Source organism: Barbatula barbatula (genome assembly GCF_947034865.1).
Source record: "Barbatula barbatula genome assembly, chromosome: 16".
Taxonomy (NCBI): domain Eukaryota; kingdom Metazoa; phylum Chordata; class Actinopteri; order Cypriniformes; family Nemacheilidae; genus Barbatula; species Barbatula barbatula.
In genome coordinates, this window is record NC_136779.1 from 10,466,123 (window position 1) to 10,483,305 (window position 17,183).

General features: G+C 39.7%; 1 protein-coding gene across 6 annotated transcripts in view; it reads left to right on the forward strand.

Annotated features, from left to right (window-relative positions):
• Positions 1-6,757, forward strand: part of thrab (thyroid hormone receptor alpha b) — a 121,652-nt gene extending 114,895 nt beyond the window's left edge. For all 6 annotated transcript variants that reach the window (XM_079476575.1, XM_079476579.1, XM_079476577.1 and 3 more), the window contains 2 exons: positions 552-810; positions 1,199-6,757. In XM_079476575.1, coding sequence (XP_079332701.1) covers positions 552-810; positions 1,199-1,449 — 510 coding nt within the window. In that variant the 3' untranslated portion in view covers positions 1,450-6,757. The remainder of the gene's footprint in view (positions 1-551; positions 811-1,198) is intronic.
• Positions 6,758-17,183: the final 10,426 nt, after the last annotated feature.

The following is a 17,183-nucleotide window of genomic DNA, read 5'->3' on the forward strand; positions in this document are numbered from 1 at the left end:
TAATTATCATCAAATCTGCATATAAAATATCATCCACGAGTGTTACGCTGTAATTTATGAAAATGTAAATGCGAAAAGCAGAGAACTGCATACTTGCACGTTTGCTTATGTTCAAAAAGCATGAAAAAAATGTGATTTGCATTTTTTAGTCTGTTTAATAATAAAAGCTTGATACTAACAACACATGCCATTATTTTACAAGTATAGTTATTTTTGTAAATTCAGATATTCATTTGTGCTGTATGTTAACATTTGTTATGTGAAATATCTTGTACAGGGCAGTACCGAATGAAACACAAACTGTAATTTATATGATTCCTCTTACTCTCTTATTATACCTGCTCTTATTTGTATGATTATCCTCTTTTCTTTTATCTATTTCTATTTCTCTTATATTAAAGTTTTGCAGATTCTGAAGGGGTATGTAAAATTTTAAGGTCGACTCTAGGTTGACTTTTTTCCTTAAGGACCTAATAAAATAGCTATCAACATTTTTCCCGGCCTATATTTGATTGACAGCTTATGTATTGTGTGATTTCTCATTTGTGTAGCTGCCTTGTGAGGATCAGATCATTTTGCTGAAGGGCTGCTGTATGGAGATAATGTCCTTGCGTGCTGCGGTCAGGTATGACCCTGAAAGCGAGACCCTGACACTCAGCGGAGAGATGGCCGTCAAGCGAGAGCAACTGAAGAACGGAGGCCTGGGCGTGGTGTCTGATGCCATCTTCGACCTGGGCAAGAGCCTGGCGCAGTTCAACCTGGATGACACCGAAGTGGCCCTGCTACAGGCCGTCCTGCTCATGAGCTCAGGTGAGAAGATACCACAATGTTTTATCACAGAGAGTAATGAAAAGTTTTATAAAAAATATACTTCCATATATCCATTTTTGGGAGCTTATCGCAATGCATTGTGTACATATATCAAACTTCTTATCTTATAAAGCAGCATACATTTGCATTTGTTTTCTCTGCTGATTCAACTTGGCACCAGTTTGCTTAATGCTGTAGTGGTGCACTGATCTTTGTGAATGAGGGGTAAGATAAGGAGTGTTTTCAAATTGTTTATGTACTTGCTGTGTAACTGTATTTTATTTTTTACAAAAAAAGTTAAGGATTGCAGCTTTAACTAGAAGAAATGAGGCTCTCGTTAGAATAGATGTGGGTCAAAAATGGTCACGTGGTATTGTCTTTGTTCCAGATCGCACAGGCCTGACAAGTGTGGAGAAGATCGAGCAGTGCCAGGAGATGTACCTCCTCGCGTTCGAACACTACATCAACTATCGCAAGCACAACATTCCCCATTTCTGGCCCAAGCTGCTGATGAAGGTGACGGACCTGCGCATGATCGGAGCCTGCCACGCCAGTCGCTTCCTGCACATGAAGGTGGAATGCCCCACCGAACTCTTCCCTCCACTTTTCCTGGAGGTCTTCGAGGATCAGGAGGTGTGAGGTTCCCGGGCGAGCCGCGGCAGGAGAATCAGGAACTTTTTTTCGAAACCGTGTTTCTCACCCCTTCTCACGCCCCTCCATGCACCAAACTCACCAGCAGCAGCTGCATTGGCAGGGGTCCTCACCAAAACGGCTTTCATACGGGGTTTCAGCCGACAGCTTTTTTTACAGAATGCTCAGCCCTCCCCGTCTACCAAACTCTGTGCGCTTGGCCCTTCTGTCTGTGTATAATGTCTTATATCAACATCGTAGACACACAACATACAGATATATACTCACACTCACTCAGTCGCTCTCAAGTCAAGCTTACAGATGCAGTACAGACTAAAAACCTCCAGAAGGTTATATACATTATACATACAGACACTGCACTGCTGTGATGACTTCTCTGTAATTCAGAGCTCGGAGGAGCATGTCAGCGCCATCTGCTAAGACTGGACGGCGAGGGCTTCGCTGGCATACCCCGCGTCACAGCTGACATAGATTCTCACCAGTTTGTGAAGTGGTCAGTTAATTCCAGTCGTTTCGAGAGGTTACAGTAAAGTATATACCCACCGCAGATACTTCAAGATCCGCACCTAAGGCGGAGCTGTCCTAACAGACCTCAATATTCTCTTGCTTGTTCAATTGAGCCTGTGTGTTGAGTGGGAGGAGATTTCTGAACCAAATCAGGTGCTATATTTAACTTAAGCTTCTCAAAATGATTTGGGATCTTTAGAGAACACACCCTCCCTCCGGCCTTTCAGTGCACGCTCGGGGGTGCCGCTCACGAATGCCGTGTGCGCCGCTTTGTGCTCCGTCACGCTGGCCCTTTCAGAATGATAAATGAGCTCTTCTGTCTCTCACGAAAGTCACGCAGAGAGAAATAGAGAAGGGAGAGGTTTCACCCCCGAGATTTGTTGACACGCATCTGAATGGCACTGATTTGTATGTTTTACAGGTGTTGGGAGGGAGTCCGTATTAAAATCCTCTCGGACCCAGCACACACACAATTATACTCAAACACACCTCAAAACTCGAATGCCTCATTTTTACTGTATGCACTGTGGAGCTGTTGTTCCGGACGCTGACGCGGGGCTTTGGCGGTCCTGTCCAGTTCCTCTGTGCGCCGCTCTGCTACTGTTGCCCGGTCTGTGTGAAAACACATACACACTCCTAACGGGCCCTGGTGGACTGGCTGTTGTTGTTTTTTCTTTTGTTTGTTTGTTTTTTGTTTTACCTCAAATGTGGGCACACCTCCAGCTGGCTGTGGATCCAAGACTGCCTCTGTGCTGACAGGTTCTACCTCACCTCTGAACACAGGGCAGCTACACACCCTCAGCCCCTCACACACACACATTCATACACTCATCTGCAATTACACACTGACAGCCATAAAACAACACAAGAGGAGGAAAGAAAGACTCAGACTCTCTCAGTTGTCAGTTGTAATACCACTGAAGACAGGAGGGCCCGCCATTCCTTTTCGTAGCCTGTCAGACTCCAGGTTTCTTAACTCTGGGCTGAGAGAAATAATTCTGTATTTCGTTTCTTTGCTTGTGGGACCACGTGTCACTTTGAAAATTCAGTCAAAACGGGAGCACATTTCGGCTGACAGCCATCTCGACCGTAGAAGCCGCTGACAATGAAGAGGAGCTGCGGAGAGAGTTCGAACATGTGAGAAGATGGACCCAGGCCTAAACCGAATGGGTTAATCGGCGTTTTTTCTATTTCATTATTTCAGCACCAAACAAAAATCAACTGCAAGTCGAGCGAGGTTGGTTTCTTCTGGTTGGCGGTGAGAGGAAAAAGGAGGAGGGGCAGGGCAGTTGGGGCAACTAAGAGGACTAAGCATTGAAAGAGGCTTCATGGACAATTCCAGAGGCACCTCCAAGGGGTTTTTGCACTAAGGCATGATGGGAAACACCTGCCTCTCCTCGCTTTTCCACAGCGGCTGATTGACGTGTAAGGCGTGCACTCTTTCCAAAAGACACTCCCCCATCCTCTCTGTCAAACAGAGGCCACACCTCCATGTGCTCTTGGGCACACCCTCAGAGTCAGTATTAAGTCAACTACTTTTTCTCTCAGCAACAAACGGCGGAACGGTCTTACACACACACCCTTTGTCCTCGCCCCTTTGAAGCCGGCTGTGGCTTTAGATGATCACCAAACAGGAACGGACCTTTCCTTTGTGTGACAAGGGAGCAGCCGTAGCCACGCAAGGAATGGCAGCACCGCCTGAATGTGAACGAGGAGCAGAGTGAAAGAGGATCCTCGCTCTATAATTGGAGGATGGAAAGCAAAGGAGACAGCCAATCGTGGGCTGCTGATGACATCACAGTGGATGGAGATAAACCCAGGACAGTTGTTTGTCCACCTGAAACGAATGTGATTGTCTGCGTCATGCGTAGAAGGAGAAACGAACCTCACACAGACCATCGCCAAAAAAATGGCTGTATGGCAACGGAGGTTCTGATTGGCTGATATCGGAGGGTCGATGCTGCTTTACCTTTTCAATCTTATATGAGAGAAAGAGTTAAAAAAATAATACAAATAATTACAAACCCAAAAAAACTAATAAAAAAGATGACTCCAGAACAAAGTTAAAAAGGAGCTGATTAAGCTGTTGGTTTTGTTCAGTTTTCTTTTTATGTTTTTAACTAAAAAAATGTGTTTGTTCATTTTTGATGCTTAACTGCTCTATGTAAGAGAGAAAACAACAGCCGTAGTCACTTTTTTGACCATGCGTGCAGTGTAAACTAGATGAAATTCCACCTCTTTTTTCACCTCACTATAGTTTGTATTGATAAGTCAACTGCTCTGTTTGTCTGTGTATCTGTCCTTTGTCCGTCTTTTTATCAAGAGGAATTTACAACAAGAAAACAGGAATATTTTCTTTTTTATATTTTGTTTCCTTTTTTTACAAAAGAAGACTAGAAAATGAGAAATAATGCAACAGAAACTGAAAATGGAAAAAAACTGAAACACAATCTACTCATACCTCACACAACACAATGCTTAAATGAACTTGGGAAGAGTTGTTTTCTGTATGGCACTTGTGTCCGAGTGCATCCAATGTGTCGAACCGTACGACGGGATGTGCGCGCGCTTGTTGCGCGTGAGCATTTATGACATCGCAGAAACACGTGGCTTCCTCTTCAGGCTTCAATGCGAGAGCCCATTTACGTCGGTTTCAAACATGGCTTATAAATTCAGACAGGAATCGGCATGAAGGCTGAAGGTGAAGTTGTGTGTATCTGTGACAGCAGAGGGTGCTTCATGGTATTGAATGTAGCTGACAGAACCGGGCCGGAACCGAGCCTGGGAACAAGAACCTCACTTCAGGTCACCAGCAGAGTGGACAGTACTGTCAAAATGATGTTACACAAACAACGTACTAAGCATATATTGCCCGCCTTCGAGGTGCAATACTTTGTTCAGTTTTGTTCTGTTGATTTGCTTTTCTTTTTTGTACTTATACAATGTTTTGGCCATAACCAAGGATGTAAATACAAAACGAAAATATTGAAAGATTAAATCACTATATGTTAACCATATGCAACTTCACATACTGGATGTTGAGGGCCAGAACCGAGCCACGCCGGCTGATCCCAATAGTTTGTAGAGTGAAAAGAAAACCGCTTACTCTGCTCTGTAAATGCTTCACACACGTGTTCGTGTGCTTTTATGTGCACTCACAAGCCCGCATTTAAGACACTGGTATGAAGAAGTGCCCCATGAAATTAACAATCCAACCCCGTGCCTCAGCTTCCCTCCCTCCGCCCTGCGCTTATACCATGTTAATGCTGACCACTCGTTTCTAACAGGGTCACGATGGTTGATCTGTAAGATAGATGGTAGATATGTAAAAAAAGAGGCATTCAGAGAATGAGGAAGAGCTTTATACCCCTAAAACAATGTCTGGTACCCAGAAGCACTTAGCTGGCCTACCCACTGCCAATTCGATTTCTCAGGCTCCTAGAGCTCCAAGCGTCCATACACATTTGCACATTCGCTTAACAGAAATGAGGAGAACAGTAGATACTGGTTTTGTTTTTTATTGGCTTTGGTGGTGGTTTTGTTTTGTTTCATACCCTTTTAACAAATGTTAATTTTTGTGTTTTCTTTTTTCTTCAAAGAGAAGGAAAAAATGCCCATTAGCAAGAATGTCTATGCAATGCTCTGCCCTCTGATAGCATGCTGGCCGTTCCATTAAGCTCCGGTAAATGGGTGTGTCTAACACTCCCACCTCAAAGCCCCACCCACTGCAAGTGCATGAGCCTCAGTGAGTTTTGTCTGTTCATCAGTCAGTCGATCTCATAGACATGGGAAGGAAGACCGAACCCGCTGCCCGAGATCTGCTCTGTTAAACGGAGCCAGAGACCTCACAAACACGAGCAGCAGCTCAACTCTCCGCTGATCTTCGATTATGTCATCCGCTGTTGTTTGTATGTATGTGTGTAAAACGCTCTCTTGGTTTGGTGGATTGGTACTGCCTATTAGAAACCACAAAAGTCAACATTGCGGCCCACTTCAGACAGCCTTAGCTGGATTTAATAACAGATTAAAGCTGGTGAATGAAACATCTCGAATGAGCTGAAGTGATCAATAAATGAGCTTACTGTTTTTTTATTACCCAGTTATAGACACCTTTTTACGTTCCCTCTCCAAGAAAATGTACTTAGCTGTGGTACTTGAATCTACCTATGTTAAAGCTGAAGTGTTTCAATTTGTTCAAATGTATTATGCACTTATATAAAATGTATAACTATGCAGAGAATGGTTAGCTTTATTTTTTAAGTGAGTATTGAAATTAGTATGCAAAATTGACAGCCAATGGCCGTAGATTTGGGAGAAATCACAACATTTTCAATTGTATTTGGTGATGCTATTGACACAGAAATTACACACTTTAGCTTTAACATACTTAACATAAGTCATCTGGAGAGCATGCAGTTCAGCAACTGGATTTTAACAACTGCACCACATTCATAAAATCGAGGTGCACGAACCCAACTGTCGAGTTCAATTGGTCGCTCTTGACATTGTGATGTCAAAGCCCTCAATTTCCGTGTATTTACTGCTAAGTTGAATGTAAGTGTCTTAAAATGATTCGATTTGTGTTCTTGAATATGTTGAAGTGTGTTGAAAATGCACCCAGCCATGAGAGTGTGCGCAGAGAGCGGGGATGGTGTCCAAAACATCTGTTTCAAATGAGACTGGAAAGGAAAGCTATTGAAGGATTCTCTCAGGTATCAACAAAATAAAAAAGATGAAAAAAGAAATATAACAAACTTTTTTTAATAAATACCGAAAAATTCCAGCCACACCCTTTTGTTAGCTCATCATTCTTTGCTCTCTGAGTTTATGATGTGCTGTTTGTGTCCTGTGGTCTTTTTCCATTTATTGTTCATCATATGTTTCACTCACCGCACTACACACATTTCTCCTGCACTCCATCTTGGGGCTGGTTCAAATGAGCTTGTAACAGGATGCCATATAAAGTTTCAGCAGTGAAACACATCTCTGCTCATGTCAACATTAAATATGGGAGCCTGTATTTCTGTTAAACACAAGCATGAGGCAACAGGTCAAATTAATTATGTTTTATATGAAAAACTGTCCGACAGATTCAGACAACACTGTTTTTAAACGTGAACAGCCTGTCAAATGCAATTTTATCATCTGTTTCCTTATCTTAATGCAAAATATGAAATGTTCATATTACCCTGTTATAAAAACCAGCATATGCTGAGTTAGGTATGTTTTGATGCTGGTCATGTGCTGGTTTAAGTTGGTAATTTGCTGGTTTTAGCTGGTCATGTTCTGGTTCCTCAGGACCAGCTCAAACCAGTACATGACCAGCACGCGGTCAGCTTGAACCAGCATCAAAACATACCTAACCCAGCATATGCTGTTTTTTTCAACAGGTTCATGGAAAGGAACTACTTCAAGACCTCATGAATTCGCTTGACAATTGTTGTTTTCTGTCGTATGTTGACATTTTTGTACCACAGACAAATGTTGGGTCTAGAGGGCATACCATTAAGTATTTTACAGCGCAAGCTATCAATACGTTTGGTCCGTCTTCCCTGAAGAGAAAGGAGAAATAATGTGTATTTTTTAAATAGGCGTACATTAGCATACAGCTAATATTAAAGCTAATAGACACAAAATTACATTGTTGTTTTCATGGGGTCTTAAATCGTCCATCAAAATATCCATCATTTGGACTTTGTGTGCATGTTTTTGTGCTGTGAATATGTGTCAGCTGGTGGGTGTGAGCGTGTTTGTGCGTCTGTTTTGTAGCAATTCTGTGGCTGAATTTGCTGACTGAGTTTTTTGTTGTTGGACCTTCGAGCGTGCTTTGAGGCTCTTTTGATGCAGTATAGAAACAAATCCTATTTAGAACTGAGACTGTTTCTTTGAGGAATGTTACATGTTGGCGAAGGACAGCACAGTTCAATCATTTGCATTTAGTTCCTACTTAAAACAGAATCACTAATGATTTTCCGGTCGCTAAAGGAATATTTGTTTTTCTCAATCGCATGATTCATTGGTCAAGGCGGTTGCTGTTCCCCTTGTGCTTTTTGTGGGACTTCGTTGAGTAGCTGAAGGCTTTTTGTATTGAGTGAAGTTAGCTCACTTGAAGGTACAGTAATAATTTGCACGTGGGCTCCAGAGACAATATCATCCGATGTAATTAAACACTAATTGGAAAGTAAATTAAAAAACCCATAAAAAAAGAGAAACAGTCCAAGTCAATGTTGTTCATTTGCTTACTTGGAAAGGAGACGATTTTTATTTGGAAGCGTAGCCTGAAAACTGATCTCGGCTAGTTTGGAGATGGCATTTGCGGTTACATGCACAAAGAAATGTTTCATTCTCATCTTTCAGTGGGGTTTGGTTTGTTGTTTCAAGCGGGGATAGTAGTCCTTAAGATAAATTCTGAGATACAAGCCATCATCCCCTCAACCCGCTTTGCACCAGTGTGACACTTGGTTGGTGTTTGAATGTTTTGCGTTCAGCCTGATAATACGGGCTGTTGGTATTGTCTTCAGAGTTATTTCTTTCAAAGCAGGAGAGGAGAAAACCTTATGCATAAACAGAGAGGAATGTGCAGATGTGTTTAGCCAGTCACACAAGAACCTATTTTTATGGCCAATATTTGTGATGGTAATATTATGCAAAGAAAGCTACGTCTTGGAAATTCTTATGCAATGTTTGTCAGGTTTTTTTAAACAGCTGCTTTCGAATCGGCTTGCTCAGGTTTACTTTCAGGACGTTAATCTGACTTGTATGTTGGATGTTTTCAAAAAACGAGATTCGCGGAATTAAATGTCTCACAATACAGGTGCAAACAAAAAGGTTCATATATCAAGGTTTTTCTTTCTAGTTATTTGTGTACACCTGATATTTATGGATTACAAAGTACACATGCATGTCTTGTTTTGTTGTCTCAGTGGTCTGCTGGTTATTTGCCAAATCTTTCACGTGTTTGATCTATTTAGCAATAGACAAACCAGTGAAGTTTATGAAGTAAGTTAAATCTTCATTTATCTGGGTTGTCGTCGTTGTTGTTTGTTTAATCCCAGCGAAAACAGTTAACATTTGGTCACCAATGAACTATAGTCAAACGACTACAGGACCTTAAATAATATATTCACTGCCTACTTTTATGTGATAGATTTTTCTCAATTTACTGTATTTATCTTTTGCTCACCAAGAATGTAAATATTAAAATATTGAATATAAAAAATAAGTTATAGTCACTGTTTTGTGATATTGAGGCCAGAATGCAACCCATAATGTGCACACATCCATAAATAGTGTTTTGCGCACTCACAAACGTATATGCAATAGCAAACGCAGTGCTCATAATCAGGTGAATTACATTTCTTTTTCGGAAATCAATAATCAACCAGCAGGACAAAGCTTTTATAAATGTTGCATCAAGAGAAACTGTATTTTTTCAGCGGCTAAACAGCAGCATGTATGTACAGCATAAAGTAAGTCAACTGTAATGATCTGAATACACCCCCAACCATCGCAAAAGGTTTAAACACATTATCTTTCCCCAAGGTGTTCTATCATTTCTTGCTGCCCCTTTTATCTCTTTGTCTGTGGGTCTTTTCTACAGTCCAGTATAGTCTGACTTTTCATCAATAGATACCATTTTCTTTTCATTGGATAGTTAAAGATGAACACAAAGGCGCAGGCTTGTCCACTCTGTAAATAGGCTACACTTAAGAGTAATGGAGTATTGGCTTGGATTTGGTGTCTTGTAGAGTTGATTTACCAATGACCTGAATTATAGGTATATAGATATTTTTGCAAAACGTAAACTTTGTGTTTCAGTGTTTTATACTACACAAGTAAGTACACAAATACATTTTAAGAAAAGTTAATTTAAAGAATGAAACATCTTTAAGACTTAATTTACACACTTTTTATGAGAATATTAACTAAAAACTGAAACAGGAAATGGTTCTGGACGAGTGTTTTTTATGTCCTGTAATGTTTTTATCTAGATCCGATGGTAATACAGAGGCCAATTTTGATACATTAAAATCTTTACATAAAGTTGTAGACTGTGCATGTTGTGCGTGCGTGCTTTTGTGCTGTTTGTTTCTGCTTTTGGTACCGTTTTTTTTATTTTAAGACGTGATGCTTTTGTCATCCTGCCTGTTCGCAACTTTTGAGGCCTGATTCCAAAAACCCAAAACGTACTGTATATAGCAAACATGTGCAAATAGGTATTCTATACATATATTATCATTATAGACTATAGGTATTTACATTCTGTGTATGCTTTAAGGTGCAAGAATGGAAAGATAGAAATAATTAGATTTTGTGGTACAGTTTTAAGAAGGATGCTAGTTTGTTAATGAATCTCGATTCAGTGTTTTTAGGAGTGCTTTACTTGGTTGCTTGTTTAATACAAAGGCCCTTTTGAAGTACATTTTGTGCAGTAGAAGCTGGAGGTCTCCAGAGACTGTATCAGGTGTCCATGTGGCAATTCAACGAGTGCTAAAGTAGATCTATCCTCCAATCAAATCGTTCCCCAGGGCTTGGCTTATTGTTTAAAACGGTTCTTAGAGGCTGATGTGATACGGCCACTTGATTTCTAAGAAATAACTTAGCTTGCTAAATTAAATTTCTTTCCAAGTACATTTTGCATTCGTATTTTGCTTTTCTGTTGGATATTGAGTCGGATTAAATGTGCCGCTGGTGTTATGCTTCGATTACCTTCGATAACACTTTCAAAAAGGTTATTCTTGGACAGCGAGGAATGTACATGTACCAATAAACGAATTGTGCCAAACAAGAGGTTATAAAAACCACATTTAACAACCACACAGGAATCTGTGTAGATAGAAATATTATGCAATACAACACAGCTGCAGAATATGTGAGCTTATGCAATGATTGTCAGGTTTTAAGTGAGTGCTTTGAGTGTGGGCTTGCTCGCTTTTGATTTTAAGGGCCTCAAAGGGTGCCTCACTTTTTCCGCTTTTGTGGCAAACTGTACCTGTACTCTGATCCTGCATCACATGAATAGCTGAAAAAGTATGGTTTTATCACAATAAATAAGATTAGCGTATAAAATGTGGTTTTTTGACCACGGTATTTCTGGATACATGGAAGTTCTGTGGAACTCCTCACACGGTCCTGATGCAAACGGAAAGGTCCATGTCTCTGCTTTCGCCAGTTTTCTGTCTCAACGTTCCGCTACCACAGTTTCCATATGTTCAGCGTTTCTTTCATGCCCCTCATAAGCAGACCAAAACGAAACCTGCAGACTTTTCATTTTCTGCACTGATTTTAGTTAAACATCTGCAAAATGGTTTTAAATATCATCAGTTCTATATTAAACAGACCTTGGAGTACTGCTTTCTTTTTGGTAGCTAAAAACAGCAGCGAATTATAAAACAATATTATTAACACATATTCTGCAAAAGGCATTTCTGCACAGTTACGTTTTGCTGTGGGTCTACTGATGAGATTTCATTTTTTGCTGTTTTTTATTTTCTGCATATTTTTACAGAGATGATTCTGGCAAAATAATATTGACAGGAAAATAACAGTAGCACTCACTTAAACAATGCTTTAAACTATACTAAGTTGTTAGCGTCACTGTGAATTAAAAGGAGGCTGGAAATTATGTGCATCAGAATTTGGGGTCGCGACCAATCAGAGGCTCAGATCAGGGGTCAGCTGGCAGAGGATTGGCTCAGAGAGCTGAAAGTGTTTAACCTATGCAGAGTAAGCGCCATGATGTTATCGCACAGGGCCTTGAGGTGACATTACTCGAGGCCTTATGGAAGCATAATGGAGATACAAATTTCATCCTCAGATGTACAGAGAGATTTAAGTGTTAGCTCCATGCAGGGGACAGATCAAAGGTGTTTCGTGGGAACGCTCAATACTGAGTTCAGTGGAGAATATCCGTCTCTCGCTGACTGGGCAGTTTGTGCGGAGGGAAGCCAACAGCTCTGGCAACCTTCAGCTCAGTGGACCAGATTCAAAGATTTGTAGGATCTATTTCTGCCTAACAGTGCGTAGAAAGGCTTTTATGCAAGTTCTGGGCCAAACAGACACGTTTAAAACACTCACTCAGATCTCAAAACTGAAAAGAAAATACACACAGCAAAACCTCTGAATATCTACTGTGATCTCCTCTCGCACCACCACACCTCCATCACGCTGACAACCCCCACCACCCGTTCACCTGTAACTGTCCTGTAGTCCTTTGGGTGGTGTGACGTCAGGTATTTTTGTGGTGGGCTGTTTTCGACAGGTCCAGACAATCAGCGTGTTTGTCAATGTCAATGTGTGATTTTCAACTTCTTTGTTTATGGTCAGGATTTTAAAGGAAGATATTTTTATGGTAATTGTCGCTGGTCTATTTTACTATATATTTATGTAATAAATATGTGACTCAATTTACATCACGGACTCCCTGGTCTGTTTTTGACATCATTCATAGTTCCATTTTCTGTTCTGGTGGGACTTGAGGGTTTTCAGATGCAGGTACGTTTGATGTATCTGTGTGAATTCTGAATTATTGTCCTCATCACAAATGTTTGGCAAAACTGTTGCAGTTTGTGACTGAGGTTGTCCGGGTGCCAGCAGTATCCAGCACAGACAGTAAACAGCTCCCAGGCCTGAGTCTCAATGGAGGACATTCAAGTCTGCTCACATTCTTTGTTTAAATAAACGCCACTTCGCTATACTTTCTTTGATGAACCTAGTTTTCTACCTGTCTATGTGGGATAATATATGAAAGTAGAGTATTGATGTAATAGAATCAATTCCAAACGCGCTGAAGGAAAGTGCGCCTCACTCATTTATACACTACAACTATGAATCTGTTGGGTCAGGGCTCTCTATATAAAAAGCTTATTTAGTATGTACTTTTTTTATCCAAGGTACAGCTCTCTTTAAATTCTCCTTTGTTATGGAAGGGCTGCATCTCATACCAGGACAATATGTTTCTAATTCAGCGTTTTCCTACCACTGTCTTTACTTTCTCATTGTGCTTTGTTGTCTGTCAGCCGTTGATGAAATTTTTCTTTCTCATTATCTCTTTATTACGCTAAAAGACCTTCGAGTTTCCATTTCCTCAACATTCTGTATCATCATTGTTAAACAAGATGATCATATGCAAGAGGGAAGTTGTGATATCATTGAAGAGATAACTTTTACAGATTCATCCATCTTGGTTTATCCACAACACGTTTATTGGGAGTTTTACAAAACCTAAATCACATCTCACATCACATTTCACACCAAAACAAGCTTTTAACATTGCAGTGTGAAGGTCTTTGGGAGACCTCATTGAGAAAACTGCAGCCTCACCGGCTTGATTCTCAATGTGGGTGGAAGCTGTTGTGGAGGCTGTGATCTCATAAAGGCAGCTTTCTGCAAAGCCAATCACCACTTGACAGTCTATATTTAAGCTCCTCCCTCTTATCCCACCTCTTATGTTGCTACTACAGTATTATGTTCAAGTGGCCATCGCACTTTCTCCCTTTCTATGACTCATTCAGTTTCATCAAGAATGTTCCACTCAGATGCAGGCCATAGAAAAGTCAATAATCCCAATTGTTGCTTCTTGACAGAAATGTAATTAAATGAATTTTGCATAATGTACTTTTTTCTGTGATCTCCCGTTTTCTCTTTGGAGTTTCAGAGGAGATCTTGTAAGGGTCTCAACGTGCGCTTAGACTTTCAGAGATTCAAAAATAAGTAAACAAAAGTTGAACATTTCTCATCAGATTTTCCAAGTTCAACATAAATGTTACAGTGCTATGCTCTCACTGTAACTCTCTTTTTATTTATCCTGAGGATTTTTATGAGAAACATCTGAGTTGAAGCTTATATGAAACATATCTTAGATCTCCAATAACCCCTGAGAGTATTGAGAAAGCAGCTTCTGAGCTATAAAATGTACCTCTGGGATCACAGTCAGCTGGAAAATAATTTCAAGTATGCTGCATGCTTTCCCTCACACCCTTTCGATCCATCCCTTGTTTGCTCAAAGCAGAAGTTTGATTTCTGACTATCAGCACCAAACTAAATTGGAAGTTAATGAAAATGTAATATGTGTACGGAATTTAATTCATGCCCCCATTGTTTTAAAGGGACAGTTCATCCAAAATGAAAACTCTGTCAGGAATTACTTACCCTCTAGTTGTATAAATTGCTTTGTTCGGCTGAACACGAAGAAAGATATATGGAAAATGTTAGCAAGTGACATTTCTGGGACATCATTGACTACCATGTAGGGAAAATTACAATGGTTGTCAAAGGTGCCCCAGAATTGTTTGCTTTCCTAAATTCCTCTAAATATATTTTCACATTCAACAGAAAAAATATAGAGAATCATTTGTCCTGCTGCTAGTCAATGGTGATACACAGCAAGAATTGGAATTTATGAAATGATAAAAAACATTTATTATTAATAATGTGTTCTGAAAATAGTATAGTCCTGCTTTTAAACATTTGTAAATCAACTTGTGACAGAGTTTGCTACAGCTCCTATGTGTACTTGACAGAGATTTACACGCTATTTATTGACCACGCGCCATCCGTATGTCTCTTGCACAAGATTACTGTCCTAGATAAATCTCTAAAGAAAACCCCCTTTTCAGCTTTAACACGCTTTATATGTGGAGGTCTCACATTCTGCCGAAATAGTCATATGGGCCTATAATTCCCCCGCCCTCCTTTGGTAGCACCGATTGTAAACAAGTAGGAACGGAGTATGACACAACCCCGCTCTCTCCGTCTCTCTCCCTGCCTGTTTCTGTCGCTCACCCCTTCCCACACACACACACACACGTGTTTATAACGGCACACGTATAAAGCCATTATGTAAGAGCCTCCCTCTCTCTCTCTCCCCACATTTCCTCAGCTCCACTTACGAGGGTCAGATGAGGACAGGCATTGAGAAGGAGAAAGTGGAGAGAGAAACTGGAACTCCCTGAACTCTCCTACACTGGAGCAAATCTTTAGATTTAACCACATCTTTTGAAAATTTTGGAAAAGTGATACAGTAAAATCCTTATAATTGTAAATAATTTTACTGTATTTAGTGAAAAATTATTTTAGATTAACATTATATTAGATCTATATAAAGACAGACAAAAATATGGAAATAAAAACGTTTTTGTGAAAGTCTATTGTCATTTTTTCAATATTTCTAGAGCTTTAGTGTGACAACTTTTCATATCTTTTTTTGGTCGAGCACCCTTTTCAAGTTGATATGTGTACTCTTGTGGTCTTTTGTTATTAGATTAAAGAAGGCAATACGTGCGATTTTACTATAAAATAGTTTGGGAGATTTCACATTGCCTTTTACTTGTACACTCTATATTAAATTATATTTAACAAAACAAGTGACTTTAGAGTCAATATACAGTTAAAACGTGGTGCCTTGTCATTATGTTAAAACATAAAAGGACTGTCCCCAGACGTTACTGACGCATCACTCTTAACTTAAATCTGATGAAAATAGCAGTGCTTTCTGTTATATTTTATACATTGATGTCATTTTAATTGTTTTATGTTACATATTGTTGTCTAGGTTTTACCACATTAGTCTAGCATTACAAACGCACATGCCTAAACAAGCCCATCAATCCTGAAATTCAGCATTTTCATAAAAAACATGATTTTGTCATTTCAAGAAGCAGATGTCGAGGGAAGCATTAAAAGGCCCATTAAAAAGAGGCTGTATTGTATTGGTCAAGTTTTGTTACACTAAAAATAAAATACTAACATTGACAACACCATAAACCTATATGCATCTACTGTTAGAATTCAACACATTGTGAAGAACACACAAAGAATTGAATGAGTATATACTTCCTGTACTGTACAGCATTAGTGTTTATGAATGGCTGTACGGGATATTCCAGGTCACAAGAAGCTTAAACGCTACGGGGGTTGCAGGCAGACGGGAAGCAGGAGATCTTGGGACTGGGTCAAGCCTTTGGGGAAGCAGAGGCTGTTTATATGAGGAAGACTGTGGACTGTCAGGTTACGTCATGCCTGCATGCTCCGGGTTTTGCCTATTATATAAAACACAGAGAACAAAAAAGGGAATTTGTACGGACAACATGTTCTACCTGAGTGTGAATGCACGTTCTTAAATCTGCTTATGTGCCTGCACTGGCTCCCAAGAGATAAAACATTTTTGTGTATAAAACTGATAGTTCTGGTCCTGGGTGTTGATTTGTCAATAATCGTGTTTTATTAATTTATTCAAAACACAGCTATGAAGTTTTCGCCATGTTACTTTGTGTTTTACTGTGCAATTATTTCTTTTTTACGGTCAAGGACTGCATTTTAAAGATATATTTGTATATTTCCTGTCCCCTATGTATTTTTGCACTTGATTCATGTGTTCTCTGACTGCACAAACCAGAAATTGATTCTCGTGGATGCTTTCAATTATAAAAAAACATTTAAGCAGAGGGCATGGGGCAAGGATATATATAAAATAACTGAAATCGCAGATTCTTTTTCAAGTCGGAAGCTGTTCGGTTTTTCTCAGAATATTTGTTTGACGTGGGTTCCATCTAGTGGTCGGACGAGGGGTATTCTGAAGTGAGCGTACATGGAGTGGATTGCTTGAACAAATCTTTAGGGAAACAATTTCTAAGATTTGTTAAATCACCTTGCACTTGAGGGACATTTGATCATCGATTTAGTGGTAAAACATTCAGTTTTGCCGCATCGGCACAAACAAGATTAGGTTTTATTGACACCGTAAGCATGACGTGGGGTAAAATGGATCTGAAAATGAAATGAACTTCTTTTGCTTAGTAAATGAAAGACAAAAATATGTTAATGCGTAAGCCACAGATATTGATGGGCATGTCATTTTATTGATAAAATAAAATATTTGTTCTTGTACAAGACAAGTGTCACATTAAAAACGAAATAAGCTAATCACTAAAGATAAAGCAAACAAATGCTTCAACATAAGTCGTGCAAACACACCAGTCAAGAGGTAGAAAACTACTGTAAAGCTCAGAACACATTGTTGAAATCTATCAATCTATGTCTTTATTGTTTGAACTCTTTGAAAATGACCAGAATGAAATAAGTAGGCTCTCCATATTTGATACTTAATAATGTTATTACATATATTGTTATATGCACTTTTAAGTAAAGTGCTCCTTGTGGAAAGATTCAGTCACTCTCATCAATTCGGAACTGCCATTCGGTATTTGCCGTTATAT